The 16,825-nt window shown below is 45.7% G+C and overlaps 1 protein-coding gene across 3 annotated transcripts in view; it reads right to left on the bottom strand.

Annotated features, from left to right (window-relative positions):
- The window catches only part of epha10 (EPH receptor A10), a 170,953-nt gene that overhangs the window by 58,253 nt on the left and 95,875 nt on the right, over positions 1-16,825 (bottom strand). For all 3 annotated transcript variants that reach the window (XM_030412556.1, XM_030412557.1, XM_030412558.1), the window contains exon 4: positions 3,664-3,819. In XM_030412556.1, the coding sequence (XP_030268416.1) occupies positions 3,664-3,819 (156 nt within the window). The remainder of the gene's footprint in view (positions 1-3,663; positions 3,820-16,825) is intronic.

Below are 16,825 nucleotides of genomic sequence, written 5' to 3'. Positions count from 1 at the left end.
TAAACGTGTCAGGAAGTATAACATCATGACTCTCATTTGAAATTATGAAGCTGTGTGAGGTGAGAGTCAAGGGTCTGTTATTTCAAGGAGACAAGTGTGGCAAACACGGTCGAGCTGAGATATTTCACAGGCCTTTAATGTCGACAGGAAATAATAAAATCAAATATTATTCTTTAATTGTTCGATAATAAGGCGCACACATCAAACCCGCCTTTCTTTATATCTAATTCTTGAGTCATCAGCTTTTTCCTCTCTCTCCCTCTTTCTCTCTTTCTCATCCGCACCATGCGGCGGATTAGCCGAATCTGGGGGTGATCATAATTACCGAATCAATAGCATAATTAATGTGGTCATTAGGCTCCTATAAATGTTATCACACAGGGATCAGAGAGCTCAGCGATCAATACTGTAATTACACCCCTCCGTCGCAGTTAGCGTAAAAAGCTAGTATGACCGCACACTGATGTACACACATATATGTACGCACGTGTGAATGTGCATGTATACAAACACGCGTACGCGCGCGCCGACCGAGTGACCCTAAGGTTTTACTGCGCTGAGCAGTACCAGGATATAGAGCCCATTATTCCTCCATCTAATTACTAAGCTATATCAATAAGCCGGTCTCCGTGCAGGAATCAATAGGCCTCCTCTGTATGGTCTTTGTCTTATTGGCCTTGTAGTGCATCTTTATTGGAGACAAAGAGGTACTGGGTGTGCGCGAGACAGGGTGAGAAAAAGCTAAGAGGTGAGGGATGAACGGATAATGCGCGGACAGTAGGGATGAGATTATGGACTCTGTCGCTCGAGGACAGAGGGATGAGATTTTCGGTTTGACAGAGGAAAGAGGGATGGGGTGATAACATGCGTGAAGGGATGAAGGGGAAGGCAAATGCGAGGAGGCAATCGGCAGGAAGAAGAGCGATGAGCGGCTGAGCCGAGCAGACGGGACGAGGAGCGCGGAGGGGAAATGTGCGTTCAAGGGGTCAAGAGGAAAAGGGGGTGGAAGAAGATAGGGTGGTCCGGTGAATGGGAGGGATAATGGATGTGCGGCGGAAAATGGATCTGTAATGTCAGGCCAAAAAAAAAAAAGGTGGAGGAATATGGAGAGAATGCACAAGGTTAAGCAAAAAGATGGAGAGAATGGGGTGATGGGCCTTTTTGGATGGAGATACTGTATAATTTTGACCTGATGTGAGGAGGTAGGATGAAGGATTGATGGGGGATAAAAGGGATGGAGGTTAAAAAGGCAGAGAAAATGGCTGTTGTGGACGGACCCTTAATGTATGTATACCATTAGATGGAATAGAAAGGGTGTAAGCGCAGGTCCAGAGGGGGAGCATACACTTAAAAATATAAAATTATTGTGCAAGGTCACGAGGACGCTCTCTCCGCGGAAGAGCAACTCCACGATTTTTGATCAAATGAGGACTGGATTTTAACGGATGACTGCATCTGGTGTCAGCTCACATACAGTCATGGACGTGCCCAAAGAATAAAGGCACAGTACGTAGTTTTGGTGAGGAAATTTTAATCAGAAGAGAAAGATCCTCGCTGACTGATTTTTAATGCCTAAATACACCAAATAAAACATGTTTCAATATTTTCGTGACTGAATAATCAAACTTCCCTTAAACCACAACACCATCTCATACTGTTTATTTGTTTATATTTGGCAGACCCTGCCACCTGGGGTTACACAGTGTCCTAGGGACCTAATTCTTTTGAGAACAGCTTGTTTATTTGGTATCAAAAAAATAAATACTTCTGAGTTTGCATCATTAATATTGCAAACGTTAAATTCTGTGTTTGAATTTGTTCTTGTAAACTACATAGTGCGCCTTCAAGATCTATCAAGATGACGAAAATGTAACACTGACCTGCTCAGGGGCCCGTAGGTACTTTGAGTGATACCGGACAGTTACTTAAAAAGTCTGTTTTTTGCAGCTATCAAGTGTATTTCTATTCAGCAGTCAGGCCCAGATCCCTACCCGTGCAATCTGGTTGTGAAAACTGCGGAACGTGCACTATAAAGAATCCAATTTCTCACTCTGTGGACATTTTGGCAGGCAGTGAAGTTGTGAAGGCCAAACAGGTTCCCATCCACCGTCTGGAATCATCCGGTGGCTCTCAAAGCCACCTGGAGCAGGAGCGCTGGTGGTGCAGCTGCATTTCTTTCCCCGCCATGTTTGACAGTTAGTCAGATCTTTGTGTCCTTGGTGAACGTGCATCTTGAAAGAAATTCAGCAGCATTATAAAACCCAACTGAGTTGAGTCCGTCCTTTAACTTCTTTATCCTTCCTAACCTTCTTTGAAGCACTTCATCGTTTCTTTGCTCAATCCATTAAAAACAGCAGCCGTTTTAAAAGTTCAGACTCCTCAAGTATAGGTTTCAAGGATGTTTTTTTCTTTTTCTTCCTTCCCATCAGCGTGTTATATATGTAGATAAGTCTGCACCAACGGGAGCTCCTCACTCCTGCAGAAAACACTGCTCCTGAAGTGTCTGAAACACCTCGTCAATAGTCCCGCCCGTGCAATCTGGTTGTGACTTCTTGACATCACCATGTCCCATCTTCATGTTAGAAAATGGGCATATAAGGCTAACTGAAAGCTGAGAAGATGACAGAGTTGTCATGAGACACAGCAAGTGGTGGTGGCTCAGGCGTGTGTGAGCTGACCAATCAAATCAGACTGGGAATTCAGGAGGAGGGCCTTAAAGGGACAGGAGCTAAAACACCGCAAGATAACGGATGAATCTTTAGAGCATTAAAGCATGTAAACCTATTCTGAACCTGTAAAAGAGGATAATGTCTGTCCTTTAAAAAGCGAACTTCCTCAAGTGTTTAAAGTAATATTGGATCAGTCTCAGTAAGTTTTGGTGCAACATGTTCAATTTAATCTTGGTTTAAGACTACAAACTAAACTGAGGTTTAACGAAAGCACAGATCAAATTGATGCCTAAAGTTAAACTAGTTTGAAAGTGTGGTGCAGCATAATTTAAAGTTAAGATTTAGTTCTCTTTTTTGCAGGTTTGCTGGTTTTGTGAGGGAAGAGGTGAGAGACGGGGTATTGTTGGCGACAATTTACATGGATTTGGAAGGATAATCTAAAAAGAAAAATGGTTTCTTATAAAAAGGTACTGCAGCTAAAACCGTCCAAATAAATCCCCTGATCCTGGTTGACAATCTGGGATGATTAGAATAAACACAAAAACTGTTCTTAGGTGATTTTTTTTTCTCTATATGACAGGAATACAATACTAGAGGAGTGATATGAGGTGAAGGAGAGGTGAAGGTGGGGGGCGGTGGAGATGAGAGACATGGAAATGGGGTGATGAGGAGGAGCCCGGAGACGGGAGAATGAGGATGGATGATGGGACAGAAGCCAAACGAGGTGGGCGCGGGTCAGACGAAGAGGTGAAGAGATGAGAAAAGGGGGGGGTGCGGTTGAAAGGATGCAGGGTGAAGGACGGGTTAAACCAGGGGGGGGTGCAGAGCGGTCTTTATGGATGAAGAGGCCAAGAGCGGAGATACGAAAGACTCCAACGGGTTGGTGGGATAATGATCACAAACGGGAAATTATTCAAGAAAATGCCGAGATGAAATGATGCGGGGAAAAAAACAGCCACACGGGCGGGAATATAAAAGCGTGCGATCTTATTACTTGTGCACGGCGCCGAGGGCGTGTCCAGGGGCGTCCTGAAGTGGTCCTCCTCGCACACGCACACCACCGATCCTTCATCCTCCGCGACGCTGTTGGCCGGGCAGGGAAAACACTCCTGCTGCCTGGAGGACATCTTGTAGGAGCCGGGGGGACACGCTGGAGAAAACAAAAAAGAGAGATTAGGATGTGTTGGATATGATCTTACAGTTCTTTCTTTCCTTTTTTTTTGTTAACAAGAAGAAGCCACTTGTGAAGGCAAATACTTCCAGAGGGGATAAACACATGAATCGCGCGCGAAAGAAACTCGAAACCTCAAGTTCTCCCTACAAAAGGAGGGTTATGAAATATTCCTCAGCTCTTATAATAATTTAAAGCCAATTCCCCCCCCTTTGCACAGAAACTCTCCGCTAAGTCTAGCAGCGCGTTAAACCCCGAGAAAGAAGGAGAAAAAAAAAAAAAAAGCCCCATAATCTCCCTTATAATTCACAAGAGAGAAAATTAAGAATGAACGGGGGGAAAAAAACAGAAAGCAAGTGAATCCACAGGGAGGTACAAGACAAGATAAAAGATATGATTAAGGGGGGGGGAAGAGAGCGGAGGAGACTTCGGCTTAATCCATCTGACAAACACAATTCTGGCATTACGTGTGATCAGTGGCCTTGGCGAATGGCATCAAAGGCTGCTGCTGGATCTGAACCAGCGCAGCGCGAGAAAACAAAGCCGAGGCGTTGCGTGTGCAGGAACACAACTGCAAAAAAAAAAAAAAAAAGAGAAAAAAAACCCCCAAAACTTAATATTGTTCTCCACATCTCCCCACTTTATTTGATTGCTTCCCAACCCCTCCTCCCAATATCTCCCTCTACAGTAGGTGACACTCAACTGCTGCACACACACACACACACAAGAGAGAGTGAGGAAGGTGAGAACGCGGGCGAGGGTGATAAGCACCCGTGACCTTACGTTGCGTGGCTTGTGAGAATACACAACCGTGTAACACAGGAGCTCATCAATGCGGTGTGTGTGTGTGTGTGACGACGGGGCGGCGTGTAAACACACGGAATAAAAAAACAGGTTATTTTACACTCTCCCTCTATGCGGCTTCATTTTCCACTCGCCGTGCCTTTGTAGCAGGTGATAATGGGTGTGAAATCAGGGAGCCGGCTCGCACTCGACGCTCCGCTCTCCCCCTCATCTGAGACTGAACTACTCTAGTCGACTCTAACAGCGCTGGTATGCTCTCTCTCACTCTCCTTCGCTCTCTTCCTGTGCTCCTAACACATCTGTCTTTCTTATCCCTTTAACACTCTCCCTGGCTTTTCTTTTTCTTAGCGTTGCCGTGCCTTTCCCCCACCGTCTCTTATCCTCCCCTCTCATCTTATTCCCTTAATTTAACCCTCTCTCCTCCAATTAGGAACCCGCACAACCTCCAACAGGCTTTCCTTTTTCCATGAGTGAATTTCCCACGTTAGGGAAAGTGGCTAGAAGGGTAGATGCGTCGACTGACGGGTGGACGGATAAGACAGACAACCCAGGTTCATTGTTAAGTAGTTTTTCTGATAAATGAAAATAAGGCTGAAAAAAGAAGAAACCCAAACAATTTCCTGTATGACGAAACGTCAATGTGTCATCTCACTACTGGAGAACAAAAAACACAAGGCAAGACTACGGTGCAGTCGAGACAATAAATACAATTCAAAAAAATCAAGAAGATTTATTCAAAGTTGTGCCAACTGAGTGGCTACAATTAGCCAGCTAGCCAACTGAGCTGAATAAATTGTTAGCCAATGTTAGCGATGTTAGCAATCACACCACAACCATGTTCGAAGTGGATCCATAATCCTATCCGCTAACTGCTAACAGCTGCTTACTCTTCGCTCTGTAGCTATGACTGGTCGTAGCAACTAGCTGCTGATAGCATGTTAGCCCAGATATATTTCATCCACCAACAGAATGTTCATTGATGAAAAAAGGGATTCATTTCAGCCGGCCATATTTGTTTTGCGGAAAGACAAATCAAGGCTGTTTTGGTGAGTTTAATCTGGTTTATGTGCTTTGAGATGAGTTAAACAAGGCAATCCAGCTTAAGTCTGCGTTGGCTAAAAGAGAGAAAACGTAATTTAGACGGTGAATGGTTGTGTCAGCTGTAATATATTTAATCTCGTGAGTTGATTTTGTGTTGTTTTCTCTTATTACACCAAGCGGCGGACAACATCTGAAGGGATGGCCGCAGATTTTCGAGGATTGCTGGAACACGTCTCCTACCTCTGTGTCACGCTGGAATTAAGTGAAGTCGGCAGAGAGGAGGGAGACAGGCCTGCGTTCGATGCGAGGCAATCCGAGGCGGGTGCAGAGACGCGTACACAAAGGCTGCTGTCCCCAGAATGCTTCGGGGTTTACGGACGTTCATCAAGACGCGGGCATAGCAATGAAGCGGGGCCTCTGTTATCCCGCCTCGTTTTTTTACTCAGCCGGTCTAACAAAACACACGCGCGCACAAAAGGCCTGCCATCACACATCGATTAGCGGGCCTTGTCAGCCTCTCCTGGCTCCGGCTACAGCGAGTGTGCACGCGAGTGTGTATTTCTGCGCCTGTCTACATGTGTGTGTGCCTGCGAGTTGCGTATCTGAGGCTGTAAGAACCTTGTAATCGACTTTCTAATATCTGTCATTACACAGAGAAAAGCCTCTCGCTTTCAGCTCACAGCACAGCCAAGCACGGGGACATAACAGAAAACACACACACACACACACACACACGCCATCGAGCAGCTCTGGAGTAGACTCTCTTTGTTCCTGACCGTGCTGCCACTATCCCTCCCTCGCCACGCCAAGGACATCAAGCGTGAATAGCACCCGAATCAAGGCGAAATTATGCATAGATCTATGAGAAGAGAAATGGGTTTCGCATTTTCTACCTATCACGCTTAAAAGCCGGGCTAGCCATGTTCGTGTCTGGCCGCGTTTCTTTCTGACTTATCTCCTCAATTCAGCGTGGATACACATTTCGCCGGCCCACCTCGGAAATGTGTGTCTAATGATAGGGGTGTATCAAGACAATATGTGCAGCTCAGATAACAAAAGAAGCTTGGCGTCGCCCGCTGCCCATCATTCTCCGCAGCGAGGCATCATTCGACGGCCACCGCCAACAGCCGGTGCCAGCAAAGGTCACATCAGTCAAAACGGGCCGGCAGCCATCTGCCAATGGGAGAATGTGGGATCTCTGAAATGCGTCCAACGGCAGGGGGGGGGGAAAAGAAGATGCTCATAAGGAAGACCACTCCAGTTATTAGAAGACGCGTTTTTTTTCTTCTTCATCCCTTTCATTGCCAAGGTATACAAGTTAAACTAGAAACGAGAGCGCTGGGGAGAAAAGAAAAAACAAAAAAAGGGAGAGGGGGGTTGGTTTGAGAAATAGAGAGACAGAAGGAGAGATCTGCCAGGACAGCTGGCAAACCAACTGATCAATTTGTCCCGGGTGCCAACAGGGAGCCTCGATTAAATGGAACATGGTAGCACATGTACGCACACACGCGCACGCTCACATATAGAGACATATTCCTTCAAGGTGTAATAATATAGATATGCAGCGACATGCCAAGCCCATATAAAGCAGGGGGGGGGGGGGATGAGGCGGGAGACCAACTGCTGCGAGAGATTGTTAAGCGAGACGGCGACGGACAGACAGATGGCGTGTGAGAGACAGAAAGACGGGACGCGCCGTAATGTACGAGGAGAGTGGACTCCTTCAGCCGGACGGATAGACGGATAAACACAGATGTGTGTCACTGAAGGAAGCGGTGACGGCGATCGAGACTGAGGTCATCTATAGTCGGATCATACGCAACCACCAACCTTTAAAGAAGATTTTGGATCTCGTGCCACGCATTTTAAACTTTTTTGCGTGTCTTTTTAAGCCAGGTGACCTTACATCGTCATGGAAACTATAATTAACAACTGGCTAGCATCGTGATGTCATTTTACTACATCTAGACACCAAAATTGCTCGGTTAGGTTCGGAAAAAAATGGTGGTCTGGCTTCAGACAAGATGGTTTTTGGAGATCGCCAACAAAGCCCCAGATCAGTTGCAATTCAGCGCCTTCTCCCGTGTCCCCAAATCGCCACGCGTGAACCGCTCAAAGACGCGAGTCCGGCTTGTCGAGCTGTGGGTGTTGGTATAAAACTTGATATCCATCTAATCAGATAAATGAAAGCCAGATATTCATGATCAAAATGGCGCTATTGAGACACGCCGGACAGTTTCACCAGCTAATGAATAAAAAGGCCAAAGAATCCACATTTCAATGGGCTCACAAATGACTTTAATAGACTTTTGTCTTTGTGGGAGGAATCAATTTATAGTTTGCCCTTCTCTCTAATTTTCCCGTTCCTTTCTTTTTTCTCTAACCTTAAACATGCCCATTAATAAATCATGAGGCACTTAATACAATAAATGTGAGCAATGAATTGTTTCTTTGCCTCCTTGACAGCGCACATTAATTAATATTAATATCACCAAAGGGGGGTTTGCACACACACACACACACACACACAGCTTAGCCCCCGCTGTTATGTTGACACATCCACTGGGAGATAAACGCAAATACGCACACAAAAACCAAAAAAAAACCCCTAACTTTTGTACAAATACAAAAAAACACAGACGATAAACGGCAATTAGACGTTAGACGTGAAACCAGAAAAAAAGCGCTGAAAAAGAGGCGATGGCGAGAGAGACGAGGGAGACAGGAAGTGATTCCAGCAGGTGGAAATCAATAATTCAAAGAGCCCCAATTCAGATCAGTGTCCTCTGTGCGGCTGACGCTGATTCCGATGCTAATTCTTTCGGCTGGTGGGCAGCTTTAACTCCCACAAAATGAACTCTCATTACCATCAAACAGTTTTCAAGGTCTCCTCCGCACACACACACACACACACACACACACGCGCACACACACACACACACACACGAATCTCCAGGTCAGACGGGGAGGCGTGTGGCAGTGAAATGACTGATTGGTGTGTTTAAGTGTTTCAGGTTGGATCAAATTTATAAAAAATTGTGAAATGATGACGTAATGGCACCCAGATGAGTCTTACTGGAGAGGACCGGTCGAAATTGGACTCAACGGGATGGAACCAGACACCCCCCCACACACACACACCACCACCGCCAAAAAAAAAAAAAATGGGAGCATTAGCTAAATAATGGGACTCTTAGGCTGAGGAGAATTGGATTTGGACCACTCTAGACCAGAACTAAAATGTTTAAAGATATTAACTCCGGGGCCAAATGTAGAGTAGATTTAGAAATATCCTGGAGCTTAGGGGAGAAGGGGGCTTGAAGGGTTGTCAGTGTGAATCCCCAGACTTGAGTAGAAGTCAAACAATGAATGGAAAACGCTCTCTCTGACAGCTCGTAAAGCACCCGGACACAAAGACACTTTTTCCTTCTATTGATTGAGCAAATATCAGTGGTGAGAAGTGCCTATCTGTGAGGCTTAGGCACAAAGGCGCGTTTTAACACGCCAACAGACACAATGCCAACATGGCGATGTTTACCATCGTCGCGATCTTGGTGATTCAGCTGGTTAGAATGCTGACACTATACACAAAGTACGGGATGAGGCTGACGGGAATGTTATTCTCCTTCAGGACGAATGAGATTTTATGGAAGTACTGAACGCGTTACAATCTTGACCTCGGTGTTAGATGAAAAGCGAGCGGATTCCAAAATGGATCTCTCTGAGTCCTCCTGATGGGAAACATGAATGCCTGCCTGTTGACAAAATCCATCGCAGTCTTTTCAATATTTGTGGAATAATTGTCTGCTTAAAAACAGAAGTGTGAAGTGTCATGGTTGGCAATCGATGAATAGACAGAGAGGTTAATAAAAATCTGCTTGTTTCATCCACTTGGGACCACGGATGTCACTACAAAACTATCATTTTGAGACTGAAGTGGTTCATTGTGAAACAAAGCGGTGGACTGAACCCCAGTGCCATGCAAACATCCCTATGTGTGTCTAAAGGGATTCCTTTCACATACCCTCAACATCATTACGAACCTCTGTTGCATCTCTAACTCATGTTCTTTAATGGACAGAGAATGGAAATTTGGAGTTTCTGTCATCATTGCTCTTTCACGGGGGGGCCTCTTTTCTGCGGAAGCCGAAAATGAAACATTCAACGTGCTCGATCAAGGTAGAGCTGCTGAAATGAAACACAGAAAACACACAGTATCTTCATAGGTTAACGTCTGAATTATTAACGAGTCTTGCGAGGGGATTTGTTCTGTCCCCTATAAATGATTGATAAAGTCGCCGCCGCTAGGCCACGTGCGTGAAAGCGTCCATTCTTAAATCAGAGTGACACGTGTTTTTTTTTTCCCCCTGCTGCAGAGCGACGGTTAATGGCTCTTTAAAGCTTCATAAGAGAACAGATTACTCCGTGAAACGTGAACACGGGACTCAGCAAGGTGCGAGCGGCCACATGAAGGTCTGTTTTGTGGTTTTGGAACCGTCTCCAAATATTTATACGCAGTAATACGCTGCACTGTATCTGTAATACTGATGGACATACAGCTCCTGTATAGTTTTCATCAAGGAGTGGCTTGGCATGGGTGGCGAGCGAGACGGAAAAAAGGAAGCTGTCTCATGCCAAAAAGGACAGCAAATGGAGATCAGGAATGAATGAATCCTTTCCGCACAAATTATTAAATAGAGAACACAAGTTGCTAGCCTAATTTGAGCGCGCAAACGGTAAAATCTGGAGCATGAATTACTGATTCAGGAGCACAGATGAAATAGAAACGCACCAAAACGTTCTTGTTCGGGGTCCGTATAGTTGAGAATGCAATCGTCAGTAATCAGGCATCAGGTTTCTCTGCTGTCACGGGCCTGACTGATGGGGAAAAACAGTGATTTCTCGACACTTTCGGCGATCCGCCTTTTTCTCAAGACAACAATTTTCTCCGGCGCTACACGCGGTGTCATAACCCGTCCGCGCGTCTAGCTGCTTTTGAAGATACGACCGAGACCCGAATTACAGCGTAAATCCCTGCTATCAGCTCAAAGTAAAGACCTCATTCAGGTCTACCCACTGACTGGCTGCTGCCTCACAGTGTAATCGGGTTGGGGGGGGGAGAGGAGGAGGCTCTGAGCCGTGCCATTCAGGTCAACGCTTTGCTTTATCATTTTTTATTCTCTGTTCTGCCCCGGTTACCACGGACTGACATCACACAGAAGACACAGGAGGATAACTAGCGAACAATGCCGCCAGGGGTATTAATGTCAGCGGCGCCGTGTTTGAGCTTAACGCCGGAGACATGTCTAATTCTGCCCGACACGCCGAGTGCTCACACACACACACACACACACAAAAACACACAATTTCACACACTCGTGTGAATGTAAACACCCACAGATGTATTCACCAGCTTTTTTTTTTTTTTTTTGTTTTTTGTTCCACACAAGGCGTACTACACTTACACACAGAACATTTAACAGCGAGCGGAGCGGTTACATCACAAGAAGAAAACGGACACAACAAAGAGCCATTGTTGTGTTACATCACAGCGCAAAGAAGCGCCGGGTCTGTGCTGTTTGTGTGAGACAGAAGGTGCAGGGAGAGGAACAGACAAGGCAACCCATCCAGACAGACACACACACACCTGAACCGGGAGAGGATCAAAACACGAAACTCTCAGTCAGATACATACGTCAGAGAGAGATTCAGCGTTTACATCCATTACAGCTTTTTGTTGGAAAACTACGAAATAACACACACCTATTACAGCTGAATATTTGGACAACTCACAAACAGGACAAGGAGTTCGCGGTCGTGTTGGGCACAGTGGATGCTTTGAGCTAAATGCTAACACCAGCGTGCTAACATGCTCACATCCTCTCATACAGTGGTCCCCAACCACCAGGCCTCCAACAACCGGGCCGCGGACCGGTACCGGCCGTTATTTCTTATACGTTATTTTATTTTGGTTAAATTGACGATCACACTCTGAAAGTTGTTTTATTTCGAAAAAACGGATTCCCTTTTAATAACATCCGTTTGTTTCCCTTGACGTGCTTGACGCGTACCTGTTTCAGTCACGGTACGCCCCCAAAAAATAAGCCCTCAAACTAGCTGAAACGAGTGGAAAACAAATGTCTTCGGAGAGCTACTTTGCAAAGACCCCCGGTCCGTAAAATAATGTCTTACATGAAACCGGTCCGTGGTGCATAAAAGGCAGGGGACCGCTGCTCTGATAGGAGGGTCAAGTGGTTCCATTGCTGCCTCTGGCTGCATGTCTGATTATCTTTGGGCAAGAAAATAAATATAGAAATAATGCTCCCACGGCTGTTCCATCAGTGGGAGATTGGATATGTGAATGGTTGAGCCATTATACAGGTTCGCCGTTGTAATATAGCAAAGCCTGCAGTTTTACCCACTTTGCTAACGACTAAAAAGTTGAATTTTGACCTGAGGGTGGCGCTGGAGGGACGTCATTTGATTGTCTGTGCCGATCCATCCAGCAGATGTGGTTGAGTTCTGTAGGAATAAAAGACCTCCTACATGAAACTGCTCTCAAAAAAAGGCCCAAGGATTCTACTGAGCTACAGGGTCGTGATTTCTGGAAGAGACATTGCTGTTGAGTTTTTTTCAAAGGTTTTGTTTTTTTTTCATATTTGGCGGAGAGCCACGAAGTTACCTTCAAAACTTGGCAACCCACACCAAATAAAACACGATGAATAAAAGGCACTACAGGTAGGAAAAAGTTTGTGTGTATATTTTTTTTTAATTTTGGGGTAAACTGTCCCTCTAAGAAACCCATCAACCGCCAATTTCATAGCTGGTATAATGGCGTGTAGTGTATTCCCAACACGTCTTAAATGACGCTATAAATAACCAAATGTATTTTTTCCCGTATGCGTACACACGATTAGATCTGACAGATGGACGGAGGATGCATATCTGTGTTTTATGAAAACACAGTGAGTCACCAGGCCGAGGATCTGACATACATAACGCAGCGTACACACACACACACACACACACACACACAGTTGTCAGTCACGGGCTGTTGACAGAGCCTCCTCTTCTTCTCTCCCAGTGTTTCCTCTAATACCTGTGTCACTCTGACGTTTACCTTTTCTCCCATCTCATCTTCTCAAATAGCTCTTGACTGCTATCAGCTCTGCTCTCTGCCAAATGCCCCCACCCCCTGCTCGCTCCCCCCCGCCATCCCTCTATAATGTTTGCTCTCACCCACCCTCCCTCCCTCCCTCCATCTCTCCCTCCATCTCCTTTTTCTCTCCTCTATTGTTCGCCATCCCTACTTTTTGCTCCAGCCATCATTTTCACAGGATTTATCAGAGGCTGCGGAACAAAAGACTGCGAGGGGAGACAATTTCAGGATATTATCGCCTTCCCCCCCTTTTCTCTCCTGCCCGTCTCGCAGACACATGAATGCGCTGTTCATTTACATCTCAGGTATTAAGCTGTTGTTCTCTTCCCGGAGTGGGCCGGAATAAGGATACACATTGTCTCCGGGATTGAATTCATGACTAACCTGCTTTTTGTTCTTCGTCATATGCGCAAGGTTTTAGAGAGAGTCTTTACATTCAGATAATCCTATGCAAATATATTCTCGGCAGCATTACGAAGGCAGTTGGCAGTGTAAAGATACGGCCGGGGTTCAGTGTCACCTCGCTGCCTCATTGGAACATCATCAGCTCAGTCACATGCATCATCATCGCGGGCTGGGCCTCAAGTTCTTCGCCCCGATTGGCACATCAGCAGCTCTGGCATGAAGCCTCTCAGCCTCATCAGGACATTAGCATCGGCTGAACAATTTACTGGTTCCCATCTTGGAATTGTGATAAAAACTTAATATGATTAAAAGTTAATAAAGTGCAAAACTATTGACCCTGACCAGAGGCAGTCATTGTATTGGATATCCCCAAGACCTTGTGGTCCAGGAGGCATACCTTGTCCGAAATCACCCACTCTTTCACTGCTCCCTACTAACTATAGGGAGGTATATATAGCAGACTGTATAATGAGCTCATTGGTCAAATGAAAATACAATTTTGGACAGCGCCGACGTCATTTTTACCCCTCCATGATGGTATATAATGCTTGTGTTAGTGACCGTCAGTCGCTCCCAACATTTCACGATGCACTGTGGGATACTGTGAGCCAACAATCATGTATAATAAATCTTGGCATGCATTTGAACAGCGCTACAAAATAGCTAACCCGCTACATATTGGGTAGTTAGTGATCTCGGACACGGCCTCTGTCTCCAACACAGACTGTATATAGATGGACACTATGATGAGATCCTGATCACCCCCTGGTGGCTGACTGCAGTGTTCACGTTAACAAAACAAGAGATGAAAATGGCTCTCATCAACCTGATGAACGATAGAGTGTTCAAATTTCTGTTAAGTTTGCTTTTAAATAGCTTTTTTGTTTTCAGGCCGATCAGCCCAGTCACGTCGGCTCCAGGCAAATTGCTTTGGCTTAACAAGCGTAGTGTTTATAAACCCTGATACAGTCGGTGGCTGTTTGCACAGTGAAAATGTGTTTGCGACCTGCCAATAATTGTATGGGTAAACCCTCGCTACCAATCGTTCTAACACCTATTCACTACTGGCTCTAAATACCCTTACCGGCACAAGGCTGTAGCACCCGTAGCCTTATTTCTGTAGAGCGGGAAGATGTCATCTATCTTTAAATTCAATCTACGGTGTCCACTGTTAACCACTAACCAACTAGATAAATAAAAGACACAAAACACACAGTCCTATCGCCACACCATCAAACTCTGACCTCGTTCTTTCCGAGCCTAACTTTGGACCTCATTCGAACCTCTACTCAATCACCAGACCCCGAGTTGCGGGACCTGCAACCTTGCCCAGCGGTCACCGTGTTGAAGTGTTTTTTTTGTTTTTTTTTTGTTTTCTCGCCACGTGTGTGATGGATGGCTTCTATTTAGCTAACCCACACAGGCATTTTATCTTTGTCCGTGCCTATCAAAGTAACGTGGCACCTGCATGCAGCTGCACGTGTGTGTGGAGTAAGCAAACACACACACACACACACAGAAGGGCCTAGGTGCCTACGCAGGCCCAACGCCGCAAAATCACACAAGAAATGGCTCCCCTGATGGACACAAAGGAACGATATTTGGGGGAGAGAGATGACACTGATTGGCAGGCTCTCAGCCTTCACGTCCCACTGATACCCACTATCATCACCATCACCATCGCATCCAGATGGACAGTCCTTAACTCCTTTGCTGCACACACCCAGCCTACACGGGGGAAAACAGCTCGGAGAAAAAAGATACCAGTTCAGTTAATGTTCAGGTGACGGATTACGTGTTTGGGTGTGAGTAAGTGTATGCGTTTGAGCAAAAAAAAAAAGAAAAAAAAAAGCAGGGAGAGCATCCCAGTCATTTACATTATAAGCGTATCAGCCGCGATTCAGCAGACGTGTTTGCATGAGAATGTCAGGCAATTTCAGGTCGAGCGCTCGCGAAATGAGATTCAATGTTCCGCTCTTTCTCAACAGTCATGCCGCCGCGCACGCGTTGCCCGATGTGCGTTTGTGTGTGCGTGTGCCCGTCTCTCCCTCCCGCCTGTCATACTTCACCAAAACACAATTCCACCTTCAGAACCGAGAGCGAAGATAAGCTTAGGTAAGAGAAGTAATATTGATTGGTAATGCTGCCGAAGGTTATACACACAGCAGCGTTTTAGACACTAACATCTCTCCCCCCATTTGCGACGGCAACGCGTAATGCAATTCCTCACTACTTCCAATTTCTCGTGTATAAAAACGCATCAAGTGCGCGTCTGCGGTACGTCTCTACTGCGAGGGTTTCTGTATGTGACAACGCTGCCAATATTTGTGCGCCGACACAAAATTAGAGCTGTCAGACAAAGAAAACAGTGAGCAATCCTGAAAATATTGTTTGCTACAGTCGATTCAGAGCCTGATTCGCTGCGACACATACGCCTAGATTTTACATTTCCTAAAAAATTAATAATACATGCAACCGAGGAGCTAATCACATTCGCTGGTGGTGGAAGCGTCAGGGAGTAGACGGGAGTTTGTTTGCTTACAGACCCCTCGATTGTGTGTGTGTGCGCGTTATGGAAATTAACAGGCATAATCTCCGGCCTGGAGTCTGTTGTGACACGCCGATTTCATTTGATTCCTTTCGCGAAATCAGCTATTCAAATCTGGGCTTGCGAGCTTGAATGAGCCTCGGCCTGCTAATGACACTCCCGTTTTCATTTCGCCTCATCCGAATCAGCCATTTTCATAAAGACTGTGACCCAGATATGGACAAATTGGCCTGATAAATTTGACACCCGAGAGTTCAGACGGATGAGCTGCTGCTGTTGCGTATCCTTAAGTACAGCTGAGAGGAGGAGAACGAACGGAGGGGGGGGGGGGGGGAACAGCAGAGCAGCTCATTCAATGTAGCATCTTGTCCTATTGTTAAACGAGAAGAGGAGGTCAAGGGTAATCAGATAGCTCTCCAACCCGGGAAGACACACCTATTAGAGTCACTTAGAGGGGAGCAGGATGGAGAAGGTGCATATCTCTGTGTACTTATGAAGTGTAATTATGTATATGAGTGTCTTTATGGGGGCGGTGTGCATCTTTTACTACATATTAGGGCCTAATGTGTGTGTTTGAGGATCCACTGCAGATGACGGATTAGAGGTGCGTATTCTAGATGCAAAGAGTTTTTTCCTGACAGATTCTACCGAGAGCGGAGAAAACCATTTGCTTATACTAGAAATCCTTTACATTGTCGTACACGCCTGATTTAAACACAACAAACTGAATATTTTGAGGTAGTAAACTGGTATTTGACAACCTGGAATTAGACTCAAAGCTCAATCTCTCCTCTAAAACCACCTCAAGAGTTTGCCTACGTTACGCAGGGTTGCCTTAATCATATTGTCGCACACTTGCTCGCCTCTCCTTTCTGTTTTCTCTCTCTCTCTCAGCAGTGTTATCTCCTTTACTCGTCGGCATAATCTTTTATAAAGTCGCCCAAAATCGACATTACAACAACCAGGTGCACTCAAGTTTCTTGAGGTGGCATCGCAATCGGTGTGTTTACAGGGGGGACAACCAAGAT

Source organism: Sparus aurata, chromosome 3 (assembly GCF_900880675.1).
Source record: "Sparus aurata chromosome 3, fSpaAur1.1, whole genome shotgun sequence".
NCBI lineage: Eukaryota > Metazoa > Chordata > Actinopteri > Spariformes > Sparidae > Sparus > Sparus aurata.
Note: the sequence above shows the minus strand (reverse complement) of the source record. Positions and strands in the feature narration are given on the sequence as shown.